The 15,293-nt window shown below is 38.2% G+C and overlaps 1 protein-coding gene across 1 annotated transcript in view; it reads right to left on the bottom strand.

The window, feature by feature from the left end:
- Positions 1–15,293, bottom strand: part of MAST2 (microtubule associated serine/threonine kinase 2) — a 154,940-nt gene that overhangs the window by 11,953 nt on the left and 127,694 nt on the right. The window contains exons 13-24 of the mRNA XM_079980215.1: positions 12,961–13,093; positions 12,100–12,167; positions 11,548–11,633; positions 10,357–10,565; positions 8,619–8,757; positions 7,782–7,914; positions 7,016–7,181; positions 6,678–6,779; positions 6,151–6,273; positions 4,408–4,517; positions 2,536–2,687; positions 606–892 (exon numbers count right to left, since the gene is read on the bottom strand). Of these exons, the coding sequence (XP_079836341.1) occupies positions 606–892; positions 2,536–2,687; positions 4,408–4,517; positions 6,151–6,273; positions 6,678–6,779; positions 7,016–7,181; positions 7,782–7,914; positions 8,619–8,757; positions 10,357–10,565; positions 11,548–11,633; positions 12,100–12,167; positions 12,961–13,093 (1,708 nt within the window). The remainder of the gene's footprint in view (positions 1–605; positions 893–2,535; positions 2,688–4,407; positions 4,518–6,150; positions 6,274–6,677; positions 6,780–7,015; positions 7,182–7,781; positions 7,915–8,618; positions 8,758–10,356; positions 10,566–11,547; positions 11,634–12,099; positions 12,168–12,960; positions 13,094–15,293) is intronic.

The following is a 15,293-nucleotide window of genomic DNA, read 5'->3' as shown; positions in this document are numbered from 1 at the left end:
GGGGACAAAGACCACGACCTGTTTGTTTGCTACTTCTAAACAAGATGTTCTGTATTACAGAAGGCATTATGAGATAGCTTTTAATATTTTAACATGGACCCGACAAAAAAGCAGTCCAGCTTTTTTACGGTTCCAAAGTGAAGCCAGCTATTGGCCCTGTGGAACTGTGCAAACTTGAGTAACAAGCTTCTTGAGAAACAATCTCCTTACCTGCAACAGGTGAGCAAGACTGCAACTCCCTGCCACCCAGGTCTATCTATATAGAGAGATCTATAGAGAGATCACTGGACATCTATATGTGGGTTAACATCTGCATATGGTTTATGAATGTAAAATCCAGTGCATGTAGTGCCAAATTGCACTGTTGATCCCCAGACTGTATGTGTGGTATCACCCACACTGTTCAGTTCTATGTGACATTTATGCACATACTCCCTGTTCAATATGACGCCTATGCGTAGATGCCTAACAGAACAGAAGCATCCAGGGAGGCAAAATCTTTCCACCCCATGTTATGTAGGGAGATGTTTAGAATGACCTGCCCAGATAACAATAAGCTTAGTGCACCTAGCGGAGACAATGCTTCCATCTTGAAAGGCACATACCTGTCAGTGTTGAGCTGCTCATATTACTGACAGTTGAAGAGGGTGTTTTAAACCCATCCTCATCATCCAGTTGTAGTTCTCGCTCCACAGGTTGTTCTGGAATTGGAAGAGGGTGGCTTTCCCGTGGCTGCGTCCCATCCAGCTGTTTCTTTTTACCTTCTTCCTCAGCTGAAATGGCAAAGCGGGGCATGTCTAGAAGCCCAGAGCATCGTCGGCGGACAGTCAGAGGTGGACTGGAGTCACTCTCTGTGTGAGAGGATTCAGACACTGAGAGATGTTTACGCAGTCTGGGGGGAGAGAACAGAACAACCCCAGATAATTTATTTTTCAGGAAGTTGGTGATTTCAAGATGCAGCTACTGTTAATGGTATACAAGCATAATAAAGCAAAAGTCAAGAATGAGCGATCTAGTTGGAGCAAACTTTGACATGCTTATAAAAAAGGCAAGATAATTTGGTGCTATGTTTTGCTAATCAAAGTGATGGTATTTCAGTCAAGACAGAACTAAAATTAGATGATTTGAAAAGACTAAAAAGCCACTATTGAAGCCACAAATTTCACAAATATGTTGAGCAATTTATCAAAACTTTTAATCTCAAACAGCCCACGCTCCCTATCAATATAGGTAGCTGTGGTTACATTTCTTTCTATTTTTCAATACAGTGGTACCTCAGGTTAAGTACTTAATTCGTTCCGGAGGTCCGTACTTAACCTGAAACTGTTCTTAACCTGAAGCACCACTTTAGCTAATGGGGCCTCCTGCTGCTACTGCGCCGCTGGAGCCCGATTTCTGTATTCATCCTGAAGCACTATTTCTGGGTTAACGGAGTATGTAACCTGAAGCGTATGTAACCTGAGGTACCACTGTACACCAAAACCAAAGTATAAGTGGATTTTATATTTAGAAATAAAGCTTTCAGAAATCTAAAACTTTTTATACTGAAATTTTATACACCAATTGTAGCAGAATTGATATAGTACAATTTGAGGGTTGTACTCTATATTCCATTATCTCAGCAAAGCTAGGAGATGGTTTCACTTGCCTAAAAGTCACATTTTGAAGCAGGAACGTACCAGCTAATTCCTCATACTCTTTAACACTATGCTACACAGCACTACCAATGAAAGATCCAAGTGAAGCAATTATTTGCATTGAGTACAAGTCATAAACTACCGTTTTTCCATTTAGTATCAAAAAAGGGGAAGGCATGATTAATGGCCACAACAGCTGTATATATGATTTCCTCCCCACTCTTACTTTTAAAGAAATCATTCCTTCAGCCAAATTAAGCATTTTGGTAGTTGAGTGAAGGCATTTTATTTTGATAGAACAGTTTTTTGGAGAACAGTTTAAAAACAATCTTTACTGAAGCTGCATATTGTTTTCCACTATCACTGAGATTTAAGCAGAATATACAGAATTGCAGTTTGAAATATTAAGCTACCAAGTCCAATATTTAGACGTGTATTAGAAGGGAACATTGGTATTCAGCATAATCAGAAGTACCAATACGTTTCTTTGAATACATGACTGTAAAAACCTCTACACTGGTACTTTATTTGGATGTTCACGTGAGCATCCCTTTCAGACAAAAGGTAGTCAACATGGTGTCTGTCATTCAGATGCTATGGAGTACAATTTCCATTAGCCTGAGCCACCACAGTCAATTGTCAGAGATAAGACAAGCTGTGGCACACAACATCTGGGGAGCACTGTGTTGATTAAGACCCCTCACAAAATACTTTTTTGCTTAACAGTAAAACCCATTGCGTTATATTTGTTGTGATAAAAGTCTAGCAACGCTTCATGGAATATTAGCATATTATGAAGTTTATCTGTTCATACACTGCTTCTTTGCCCCCACAAACATTATTTTAATCCAGAGGCAGGGAGAAAAAGTAAAGGACACCTAGCATTTGTTACGCTCACATTTCAGGAGACCCAATCACCCAGCTGCGGTCTCGACACTTCAGGCCAAGGCTTTCTAGTCTGTCATCTTTTTCCTCACTCAGGCTACGCTTGGTAGGCGGCGGCGTTTTCCTCTCTTCATGGATGGAAAGACGTTCCATACTGCTGTACACCTATAGGTACAATCAAATTGTATATTAGAATGACAACCGTCACTGATAGACTCTTTAAATCGCAGGATGTTTCAGAATTCCAATTTTTAAACTGAAAAGATGGAATTGGCAATGTCCTTTAATTATCTGCTGAAGCCAACAAAAAGATGTAGGTGCCCACAAATTGCTGTTATTTCTGTAAAGTGCTTTTAAGTTCTATGCTTGCAACAAAGGTTTTGGAAAACAAAGCTTCACCAATTTAATTAATGGTGAGGGTGTTAAGATTTCCAACCCCAGAGAAAATCTATTTCTAGAAATTCTGTAGTACAAGCTTAACCAAGAGAGATTTTTTTAAAAAAGAAATCCTACACCCTACTGACTAATTTGCTTAGTCAATCATGCCTCAACAACTGCTTTACAATGACATTTTAAATCATTGAACAGTTAACAGGAGAGAGAGAGAGAAATCTGTGTTTATAAGACTGAACTCAACTGAGAACCTGATTTGCATATGAGACTGATGAAAACAACATTATTAAAAATTCACAACATCAACAGGATAGCTATTAATAAATTATCTGGATGAATTGTCAGACAACATTTTCAAACTATAATGAGCCTTTCATGCCACCCACATGATGAATGCTGTATTATTTTTCAGAGCTCAAGACACAGGCAGGGCTACATCAGCTCAGTTTTGCACCGTCCCCCCAAATACTGCATCTGTACCTCATTTTGTGCCTCATCACTGAGTATTCTGATTCAGAAGTCAAATTTCAAAATCCATTTGGATTTTTCTAGAGAGCTCATTGAGCAGGACATAAGGCCTTAGCAGGACATAAGGCATTCTGCTCATGCCTATTAGTATTGCTAATTACTAAGCAACTATCATGTTCTAGAATCTTTTCTTAAAATCCTGCTACAAATTTTCAATTTTCTCCTAACGTCTTTTATATTCTTCTACTGAAATAATTCCCAAAAAAGGCCTGCTTATGTGTGTCATCTCTAACAAGTTCCTACCCCCACAAAAGTTGACAGAGCACGTATGTTGCTCTGTGGTTAATTCAATCCCATCAATCACAGCACAGAACTCTGTTGGGCCCAGAGTCCATTTACAAATGGGCAGCTCTTGTACAGGTAAGTAATTATAGTGGTACCTTGGTTCTCAAACACCTTGGTATTCAAACAACTTGGAAGCTAAAACTGCAAACCCGGAAGTTTGCGAACTTTTTACAGAAGCTGAATGTGCTCCGTTTTGAGCACCACGATTCCATTTTGAGTGTTACTCTGAGTTCTGTCTGTTTTTGCTATTTATTTTGCGTTTTTGTTTTTACGGCTCTTCTGTTTTTGTTTTTGTGACTGTGTGGAACCCAGTTCAGCTACTGATTGATTGATTGATTGATTGTGTGACTGCAGTACATTGTTTATTGCTTTCATTTTATGGATCAATGGTTTCATTAGATAGTAAAATTCATGTTAAATTGCTGTTTTAGGGGTTGTTTTTAAAAGATTGGAACAGATTAATCCATTTTGCATTACTTTATATGGGAAAGTGCATCATAGTTTAGAAACGCTTTGGTTTTGGAATGGACTTCTGGAACGGATTAAGTTTGAGAACCAAGGTACTACTGCACCTCCTAAACAGCCTAGCTTCCATGTAAGTTATAGATATCATACAGCTGTTCATACTGTTTTGACCACAACAGAGTTCAAATCCCATCTATTTATTAAAAATATATACCTTGCTAAACCTTGGTGAACATGAGGAAAACTGCCTAAGTTCCACATGATCATCATCATTCGTGTCATCCTCTTCCTCAGAATCTAAATGCTGATATCGCTCGGTGCGAGCTGCAAACGAGAACACAAAATGTATTCAACAGGCATGGAGGGCACAAGGAGAAGGGGACGACAGAGGACGAGATGGTTGGATAGTGTCTTCGAAGCTACAAACATGAGTCTGACCAAACTGCGGGAGGCAGTGGAAGACAGGAGTGCCTGGCGTGCTCTGGTCCATGGGGTCACAAAGAGTCAGACATGACTAAACGACTAAACAACAACAACATTCAACAGGCAAGGAACAGTTGGCACTCTTGGGACTTACAAATAAATATCCTACTTGAGATCAGGGACTTTCCTGAGATTCATCAATTATACAAGTGGAATATAATTTGGCTTGATTCTTAGATAGCAGTCATTGTTTTCTTTCACCATCAAATTTTCATTTTTCCTGGCCATAAGGTACACAAAGTTATCAAAACGAATTACAAAAGTACAGCTTTTTCAAACTTTTAAAACCAAAGATTCAGGCAGTTCTCTTGTCAGTCCACCATGACTACAATAAAAAGGCGGAGTTTCAATTATTAACATCATGGTTGTAGAAATCCTGTTAGCCTGGCTGTGCACATTCAAATTACTTATAATATAGTTTTGCTACAGCAAGAGCAACTGAAGCTACTTTTACTGTTACACCTCTGTCACACTTGCGGAGTAAACAACAGATTGTCTGTTAGCTGCACTAATATTCACATCCTCAAGTAGCTGAGACAATAAATGTATTCAACGCATCTTGACAACAGAACGGTGGGACTGAAAAGTGATAACTTTTCTTAGCAGAAACCAATTCAATTGTAATTGGTAGTTTTCATAGCCATGATGGAACTTAATCATTGCATATAAGGAGCAATGGGCTAGCAAGACAGAATGACAATAAGTCTAATTTTAAATTCTAATTTTGAAACTGACAACTCAAAACAACAAACCAAAATACTTAATTGAGCTGCTTGATGCACATGCTGTGCTGCAGAAGCAAATAAAATCCACCTTTTCAGGTACATATTGATTATAGTTGGCCTCAACACCAGCTGCATGCTGAATAGGAGACAGAAATGACAAATCCTATCTGGGAAGCTTAGCTTGAAAGAAAACCTGTATCTGGGTAAGGTAGACTTCTCAAGGCCTTTTGTCAGATTTCTCAAATTTGAAGCTCTCTCTACAATAGTCTACAAATTGTCTTTTATTTTACTATGAGTAGTTTAGTGCAAACTTTATAGATCAGTATGTGCAACAGATCATCCTTAGTGGTCTTGCCTATTTTATAGCATTCTCCCTGTTACTACTTCATTTCCTCATATAACACCAACTTCCAATGCACAAAGTTTTACTTTCAAATCCAATCCAACTAAAAGCTTATCATGAGTTTATCTGCACAATGCAGAAGAACCTTAATATAACTCAGACTTCTGAACATTACATTGGGATCCAAGAATGACATTTTTTGCAAGGCGTAATGCAGTATGAGGCTGTATGAGTGAATGATTTCTGAATCAGAAGGTTGAATGGGTTTTGTCTGAAAGCTCAGAATGTGCTCATAACTCCCTTTCATTAACAGGTTTGCAAGCTACTTACGTGCACATCTTAATACACAATATTAACAATAATACTGAAAATCATCTACAGTTAACAATCAACTTTTCCCCCTTACTGTCAAAGTAGCTTGTGTCATCTTCCGATTCTAACTGTGGAATAAATTCTGCCTTTTGTCGGAGTAATCCATTCCAGTCCAAATCCTTGAAGAATCTGTGTTGCTTCACCTCAAAAGCACTCCCTGAAATGACAACATTGTTAGGAATTCTTAAACCATGTCATAGTAAATGAAGCCAGTAAGTCTACCCTTCAAAAAATGTTTAAACATCAGTCTACTGTTAGAACAAAGTAGAGCTCAACTGCAAGACCCAATTGCTATGATGGGAACAAGTCGGGGAATGGGGAGGAAATTGCACCATTCAGCTCTTGCTCCCCATGTATAATGACATATTTCTGCTGCAGAACCCTATACACTTTTAATGGCCATTCTGCCAAAGACTGAGGAAACAGCAGATCACTGAGGAGGTTAACTGCATGGTCACCATACTCCCCCCTTGCAATTAGCAGGTTTGGGGGTTGGTTTTCACATCCTGTGGTTATATTTCAGAGTTTCCCACAACCGTTATGATAAAAATGAGTTTGTACCTGTTCCCAGCCTTTCCATAGGATTTTGTCGGAGAAGTTTACCGATGAGGTCCTGCGCATCTAGTGGTAAAGCATCATCTCCTTCTGGCCAGGCAATTTCATCTATATAAATTAGTTTGATAGGATTAGAATAGAAAAATGCAGTATTCTGCCCGGGGAATGAGATTTTATTGCCTTCCCCGCCCCCAACAAAGATGCAGCTTTCTGTGTCGTACAAAAGCTGTTTCTGCAGGGTCAGTGGAACTTCCCAACACCTCCTGAGCCAAATAAGTAGACTTGGAGCCATTCACCAAATACAGGGAGACAACCCTTTTTGCTTATAAAGGTAGGACACATACCGTGGATAACTTGTCCAAATAATTCTTCCGGTGTGTCGCCAAAAAAAGGAACGCAGCCAACTAGAAACTCATACAAGATTACTCCCATGGCCCACCAATCCACAGGCTTTCCATAACCCTGCCGCAAGATCACTTCTGGAGCAATGTATTCTGGAGTCCCACACACCTGAACAAGAAGCAGGGGGAGGGGAGATAAATGAGCTATTGCATTCAAAATCACTGTTGTTCCACATAGCTCAAGGAATGAAGATTATCTTTCCTACTGGAAGCATCCCAGAGAATGTAACTTCATATTAGAAAACTTAAAACCCCACACCGAAGCCAATTAGGAGTTACAAAGTTACTGCAATTATCCTGAGACGGTTCAGAAGATTTTAAAAACAAAACTTTTGTCCTTTTATAGTTGAAGCTTTCTTCATAAATAAAATGCATCCATGAAGACAACTCACATTCCTTTTTTATTTCATTAAGAAGTCCAAAAGTGCCACGGCTTTGAACAAATTATATAAGGATTTTTAACTTTCAAATGTTTGAAGATGTACACAAGGGTCATCAGCATGAATGTAGCTTTGCAGTCCAAATGGAACTGTATCTGTAACTGCCCTATACCTAGGGATCTTTAATAAATATGGATTTTATTATACCACCTACGGATCAAAGAGATACGTGTCACAAAACCTACAGGGCACATACTTGCTACTGGCTTCCTTAAAGAACAGCATGTGCAGTTATTTATAGATGTTTCAAAAAGAAAACTTCAAAGTACCTGCTTATCCAAGAATTCTCTGGCATCTTTCTCAATGTGTCCTTCATATAGGTTGGTTGTCAAGCTCATTAAGCCAATTTTAGAGAGGCCAAAGTCTGTCAGCTTGATGTGACCCATCGATGTTATGAGAAGACTGAAGCAAAAATAGGTAAGTGTTACTGAAAAGTAAAGCAAACTAAAGTTTTATACAATGTTATACTGTTTATGATCTACCAAAACACTTGATAAAATGTCCTTAATTTAGAGTCTTGACTGCCACATAGTATAGAGGCAAACCTCCACAGGCAGAGAATTCTACAGATATACTCTTTTCCACAATGAAGGCACACTCTTAAGTGAGGAAACACTGATCAGGGCCTCTCGTACTGATCTCAATGTGATGACTTTCAGGCCACACAGGACTGTAAAGATCAGCATGAGTATCTTTAGCTGGGCATGAAAGTGATCAGCAACATTTTAATGTCTTACTGATTCACTTCTGAGCAACTTTGTACACAAACATTTAAAATTAAAGTTTGAGCCAAGATATCTGCTATAAAGTTGTGCCCTGTCTGCATTTTTAGCAGCTATTAAAGTATAGGCACTTCTCACTGCACAGGGACAATGGGATTCCCCCACTTTGTTATATTTAAAATTTAACTCTCACTTCAAATTTAAGCAATCATGAATTGCCTAAATATATTTCAAATATATTTCACTAATAAAAGCACAGAATGACATCTGTAAAGAAAGAGCTCAGTAACGGGGGGGGGGGGAATGGCACACATCGTTCCTATAACTATTTTTAGCATGGACAGCTGCGACTACAGGTCCAAACATGAGAAGCTAGAAGCGTACTTGTCAGGCTTTAGGTCACGGTGGACGATGCCATAATTGTGGAGATATTCCAGTGCCAGAACAGTTTCTGCAAAATACATTCTTGCCATATCAACAGGTAAAGCTCCAATATTCTTCAAGAGAGTTGCACAATCACCTCCTAAGACAACATGGTTAAAAAAAAAAGAACAGCATAAAAAGATGAGAAACATTTGTGTCAAGTCACTGTCTGTCAGCCAGATCTGATGAATGCAACTTGTTATAGCAAAATCCGATACACATCTATTCAAAAACAAGTTCTATTGAGTTCAATGAGGTTTATTCTCAGGTAGGTGGCTATGGGTACGAGACTGCAATATGCCAGTGCAACATTTTAATAATATCCTCCTTTATACTGGCTAAGATTTGCTCCAATACACTGCCTCTGGCATAACAGTCTGAAGTCTTGGGCTTGTAACCCTTTTCCCAGTATGAATGTGTACTACTGAGGAGCAGTTCCCGTAAGTACACAAAAGAAGAAAAGGGGTGAAAGAAAAACAGTAGTGTATTGCTGCTAGAGAGAAGGTAGTGTTGTATGTATTTACATTAGGTGAGCACTCTCTACAGCAGTGGGTATCCTATGTCATGCTTAGCTTCTAAAGACTTTTCAAAATAGTAATACACAACAGTGAAAGCACAGGAGGAGGACTGATCTGTAGTGCTCATGGCATCACCAGCCACAATAGCTGTGCTTGCTGGGTAAAATATGACAGACCTTGCGGTGCTTAAAAACAAAACAAAAAACACTGGCTTTTGCAAGTCTCCAAGGACAAGGAGCAGCACAGAAATGGAGCAACAGACTTGCAGTAACTTTCCTGTTCTCACTTTACACCCAAAAAAGCAATGAGGATACTTCTGGTTCATCAAAAAGAGACATGAACCTCTGCTAAGAATGCTGGGGTCCAATCCACCAAAAGTTGTGCAAGTCAAAATTTTGACCTTCCCAAATAAGAAAACTTATACAGACAACAGAAGACTGGCATCGTATGCTCCTAGGAACCCAGTCTATGAAGGGGTGAGAACCTCTCTCTGCACTAGCTAAAGTGTCTGGATAGTGCTCCACTTTGAGTGCACTCGTGGGTTTTAAAGGCATGAATGGGAGTTGTCGTGTGAGTACTCTCACTCTTAAATGTAGTTAGTTGGGTAAAAACCCCTCCTGGATGTTGCACAACTTGGAATTTTAGAACACTACAAAAACTGCAAACCTAAGAAATAAGGGGACACTGATCGCAGATATTTGACTAATTTTAATTATTCCTCTAGTGACAGACTCTGCCAAGCATCATTACACTTAATTCTGTATGGATAATATTATAGTTATTAGCCAGCCTCAAAATCCATGGCTGTTTCCCTATGGAAGAGAATATAGTGTAAGAGTATATTCAATTCATTCTGCTGTGAACATTCTCCAATTTCTTATTTCTTTCACATGACCCTTAAGTCAGATACCAGTACCTACGGTTTCAAGAGCAAACATGGCTAACTAGTCCATGATGAACAGGACCACCTCAAGAGAATGCCCATCTCCATTCAAGGTTAAAACCTTTGTGGCACATAGTGGATTTATTATTCCATCCTCTAAGATGGCACCTATGGGACACTTTTGAGAATACTGGAAAGCACCATGCAAGTCAGCACATATAAAATTCTCTACCACTTTCTGGTCAATATGTAAGATCATTACTGTGACAAGATGAATTCTATGGTGGTGAAACAATACCTTCCACATACTCCATAACCATGCATAGATGCCTCTTGGTTTCGAAAGAGCAGAACATGCTCACAACAAAGGGATTCTCTGCAAATGTTAGTATGTCTCTTTCCACAAAAGCTTGTTGAATTTGGTTCCTCAAAATGAGATTCTGCTTATTGATCTTCTTCATTGCAAAGCGCTGACGGGTAGTTCTGTGGCGCACCAGGAACACTGCACTGAGACAAGAAAGTTGCACTGCATTAGTGCTGCCATGAGCAGACTCCAGGAATTCTGAATCCGGCTTCTCTTATTCAGGATTCACTTATTGGATTAGATGATAAAGTTACGAAGATTTTTCTTGCCCTGCTCCTTCTGCAATGATGAATATATTGATAAGATCTCAGTTCTGACTCAAATTCATAATGGGTGAGCGCAACAAGTCATAGTTTCTGTCTGATCTCTGTGTAATGTTCATCTATAAGAAACAGGACTTCTATAATCAAATATTATTTTCACGCTTATCCTTATATCGTTATCTGCCTGTGCACTAATATCAACATTTTCCAATTCTTTTGAATAATCAGGCCAATTTCCTTTTCTTTCAGAGAGACTGCTGTGTCATACTATATACAGAATATTTCACAAGTAACTGGGGAAAAAACTATCAGCACAGCATAACAAGAGTAGCTGATCAACTCATCTCAAGACTTTTATAAAATGTTTAGAATGCAATTATATATGAAATCTTTTAAAATCTTACCAAGTAAAAAATAAAATAAAATTGAAAAGTTTCAAGGAAAACCGTTGAACATGTGTCCCCCCCCCCCTTCCCAAATTTTGTGATCAAAATTAATTTCATACTTTCCCCCTATTTTATTCAGGGCCACAGGGAATAAAGAGTAGTAGAACTTCTCAATGTTTGAGCTGAAACAGGTGCAATATGGGATCTTCAAACATGTTTGGTTAACTTTAAAGCAGTTGTGGGGGCGCTGAATGTGCTTCTACTCTGGGGATAGCACAGAGAGATCACAAAAACAGCACAGAGGGGCAGCATGGTTTCAATCAAATCTGACAAACTTACCTTCCCCCAGCAGTGGATTTAAAGTACAAATATCAGGAGCTATAGCTACAGATCTCCTGTATCATTGTCATTTATGACTCATGGTTAGACTTCAAATGAATTTCTTTTAAGGGCTAGACATCATCTTATATCCTTACCCATATGCACCATTGCTGATTAGCTTAATTGTTTCAAATTCCTCTTCAGATGGAGTTTTCTTGGCTTGCACAGTGGCTCCCCGACTCTGAAAACACCAGAAATACTTTTCACTCTCCTTTTAATGTTAATCTTTTAAAAATACATCTATTTAAGTCTAAAGCCAATCACAACCAAATCTGCTTTGGAAGCGTCTTTAAATTGTTTCACTGTGCTTCTAAAATCTCTATTCTTAAACTTTGTTCTACCTGTTTTATCTCAACAATTTAACATACACTTTTGTAGCTCTTTCCTGATATTATCCAGAGAAAGACTGGAGCAATTCTTACTGTTTCTGACTGAAACACATCATGTATGTCCATGCATGGGGGGGGGGGGTAGAAGAGCTTAAAATTTTAATCTCCTTTTTAAATATAGAGCATTCAGGTATTCTTCATGAACATAAATCATTATATCCACGCACAATTTAGACTTTAATAATACCCCATTGACACAGAATGGCTTTATTACAGACTGGCTATTACATGATTAAAAGTGATCATTTAACTCAGTACCTTTCCCTCAGTAAAATCATCTGTCTCTGGAGTGTCTGGACTATCAAAGCTGTTCAGCTGGGCCATTTCTGGGGAGAAACCAGAAATGCACACTCTTAGGATATAATAGTATGCAATATGGTGATCACATACCTAGTTTCTTCACCCACATGCAAGCTAAGACACAGTTCTCCATACTCAAGAGTATGTGGCCAAAATCTGAAGGCATCAGGTGGAAGAAGGTGGTGTTCATAATATTTTTTCATAGCAGGATTCTTTAATCAAAAGTTTCTCCAGAACATTTAAACAAACTAATTGCAACGTGTGTTTATTTAGGGTTAAAGCGATAATTTCACAATTTTACAAAAGTGTCCATTTCATCTCAAAGATTCTGATGAGCAAACAGTACATCAGAAAAGTCACCATTTACCTGGAAGCTGGAGAGCACAGAATGCTGTAGATGGAAAATACGTCAGTCAAAGATGTGCCACCCAGGGCCACGCCACACATTATGATGTTACTGTGTACACTGCATGGACCCCGTAAAGGAAACCACCTTTGGAAATACTTTGTGGTCACCTGGTGCTAACTGTAGCTCTCACTCACTATGTAATTACTGTATATAAACAATTTTTTTTAAAAAGCAGTTTACCTCTCACACTTAATACACAACCACTGTATTTCTTAATGTGTGAATCAGTCCTCAGACTAATCTTGCAATATTATACTCACAAACACAGAAGTAAATTCCATTGAACTCAGTGGAACCTACTTCTGAGCAGACATGCATAGGATTGTGACTGGAGGTAACAAGGAGGGCTTCTGTTTCTTAACCTACTTGTGCTCTATATAGTCCTAAGAAAGCAAAGTGAAAGTCCTCACCCTCCAGGGGATCCCTGGTGAGTCCCAGCTGGCAAATAATATAACGAGGGATGTCACATTTAATTCCTTCCCCTTCCTTGGCATGGCCTTCAGCAGCTTCTAGCAGATGGTAGAACTCTTCAGGATCAAACTCCTAAAGCACAAGAATACAAGAGGAGAGTGGTTAATTCAGTTCCCAAAGACTATAACTCTGGGTGGTGAGATATTTTAAGAATGATAAGAATAAAGACGTCATTTACAAACACTTTAAACATGTGGGTCCTTCTACATTCAAGTTATGAACTGGATTCAGCAGCCAACAGCTCATCTCACACTGGTACAATATGCACAGCAATAAGACTGTATATTGCCTTGTGTAAAAAAAAAAAACCCCAGTCAACGATTATTGGGGATTACTGTGCTTTTTTTACTTTGGAAAATTTAAGGCAACACAGAAAAGGGGCAGGAGGAAGAAGAGATTATACACATCAGAATTATAACATCACATCAAGTATTTCCTAGCATAATAAACAGTGAGAGCAAATAATGTGAGCTTGACATTTTATCTTTTCATAATCATGGTAACATTCATTTATCACCCTATTCCCAATAATTAGAAAGGAAAGAGACAAAACAAGTCCTTTTATTCCCATTCTGTGGATGGGGAACAGTTACATAAAAGTAGCTTGTCCAAGCCTTTGAAGGAAGTGTAGCAGGCTGAGATGTACCTACAACTGACCTCAAACTGCAGTTTTTAATCTGAAAGCATAAGCCAACAAGAAAGAAGGGTGGTGCACAAAACCCGTAAAAGGCCTGTTAGGACATAATATACAGTGCAAGACTAGGAGTCTGTGTATAAATCCAATAACCCAAGATTCAGTGATGAGAAAAGATATCTGAGGATGAAGAAAAATGACAATACAGTATATCAGAATAAAGCGAGTAGTTGACAAAAATCAAAGATGGAATGAAGAGATTAATCCAGCAGATTTGTGCAAATTTAAAATGCCCATATAAAAATACACTGCTTTTAGAAGTGAACAAGTAAATGATTAATATGTTCAATAATTTTATCTTGGAAGTCAATCACATTGCTGATATTGTATCTTTTGTAGGAAACAACCCGAAGTAATCAATTCTGGGCATTTAAGAGTTCGTCTATCTGTCTACGGTGCTCATAAAGTTAAGGCAAATAAAACCAGATGCTGTTTTGTTACAAGAAATCAATAGTAGTGAGAGTAAGACACCTACTACTAAATTTTATATTCATAATAGATAATGTGAAACTATCACTAGGATTACATGGTATAGTAAAGTAAGCCACAAAAATTATGGATATATAAGAGAGGTTGGATACTAGAGCAACAGCTAAATTAGAAACGTCCTGTACTTTATAATCTGGGATCTTGCCACATTATTTACATGACTGTCACAACAGCCTTTGGAATTTATTACTCAGATCTCTGAGATGTTACTGAATACACCTGCTTCCATTCTCTTTTCGAAAGGATAAGGGAAACTGGCACACACGGCAAACCTTATCACCTAATTTTAACTAAAGACCAGTCTAATTAAGAACCTTCCAGAAGCAAGCTTGTTTAGACATTGGGGGGGGGGTCAAATGGCAGAAGAACAATTATTTATTTGTTTATGGTATTTAAATATCATTTTTCAGATGGACTTCACAAACAAGCACCATGATATGAACACATCATAATGACCAACTTTTTGAAGAAATGCATTACATTTTGTTCCACATGTACTACTCTGAAAGTGCACTTTTCCCCGAATGTTTAATCAAGTAAACAATGCTTTATTTTTTCTACAGCAAATGAACACAGTTCATTATTAGTTAAAATAGGACAGTTAAATATAGCTCTGATCATTGGCATGGATATAATGTGACATATATTGGATTTTTTGTAATTGAAAACTAATAATATATAGATAGATAGATAGATAGATAGATAGATAGATAGATAGATATAGATATAGCTCTGTTCAAATAATGTAGTCAGGATCCAAAGATTTGTAAACTGGCAGACAGGTGGGCTATAAATGAAATAAATAAATTCCATGCACCAAGACGACTTTTGGCAAATACACAGCAGTCCTCCATACTACAGTCTGCAATATGAAATGGTTGTCTACCATTCAAAGCCCCCACTTGGGAGTCAGCAAGCATTGTTACCATTACTCGCATGTATCAAACATAAACATCAATAAACAAATAAAATTTCAGATGAGAGAAAAGGCTCAACAAGTACAATGGCATCATAGCTAAACAAACATAATGTTCTTTCTTATTATGTGTCGAATATGGAAGACAATGATCACTGCTACAACATTAATCA

This window comes from Podarcis cretensis (assembly GCF_951804945.1).
Source record: "Podarcis cretensis genome assembly, chromosome: 6".
Taxonomy (NCBI): domain Eukaryota; kingdom Metazoa; phylum Chordata; class Lepidosauria; order Squamata; family Lacertidae; genus Podarcis; species Podarcis cretensis.
This window is presented reverse-complemented; position numbering and strand designations above follow the sequence as displayed.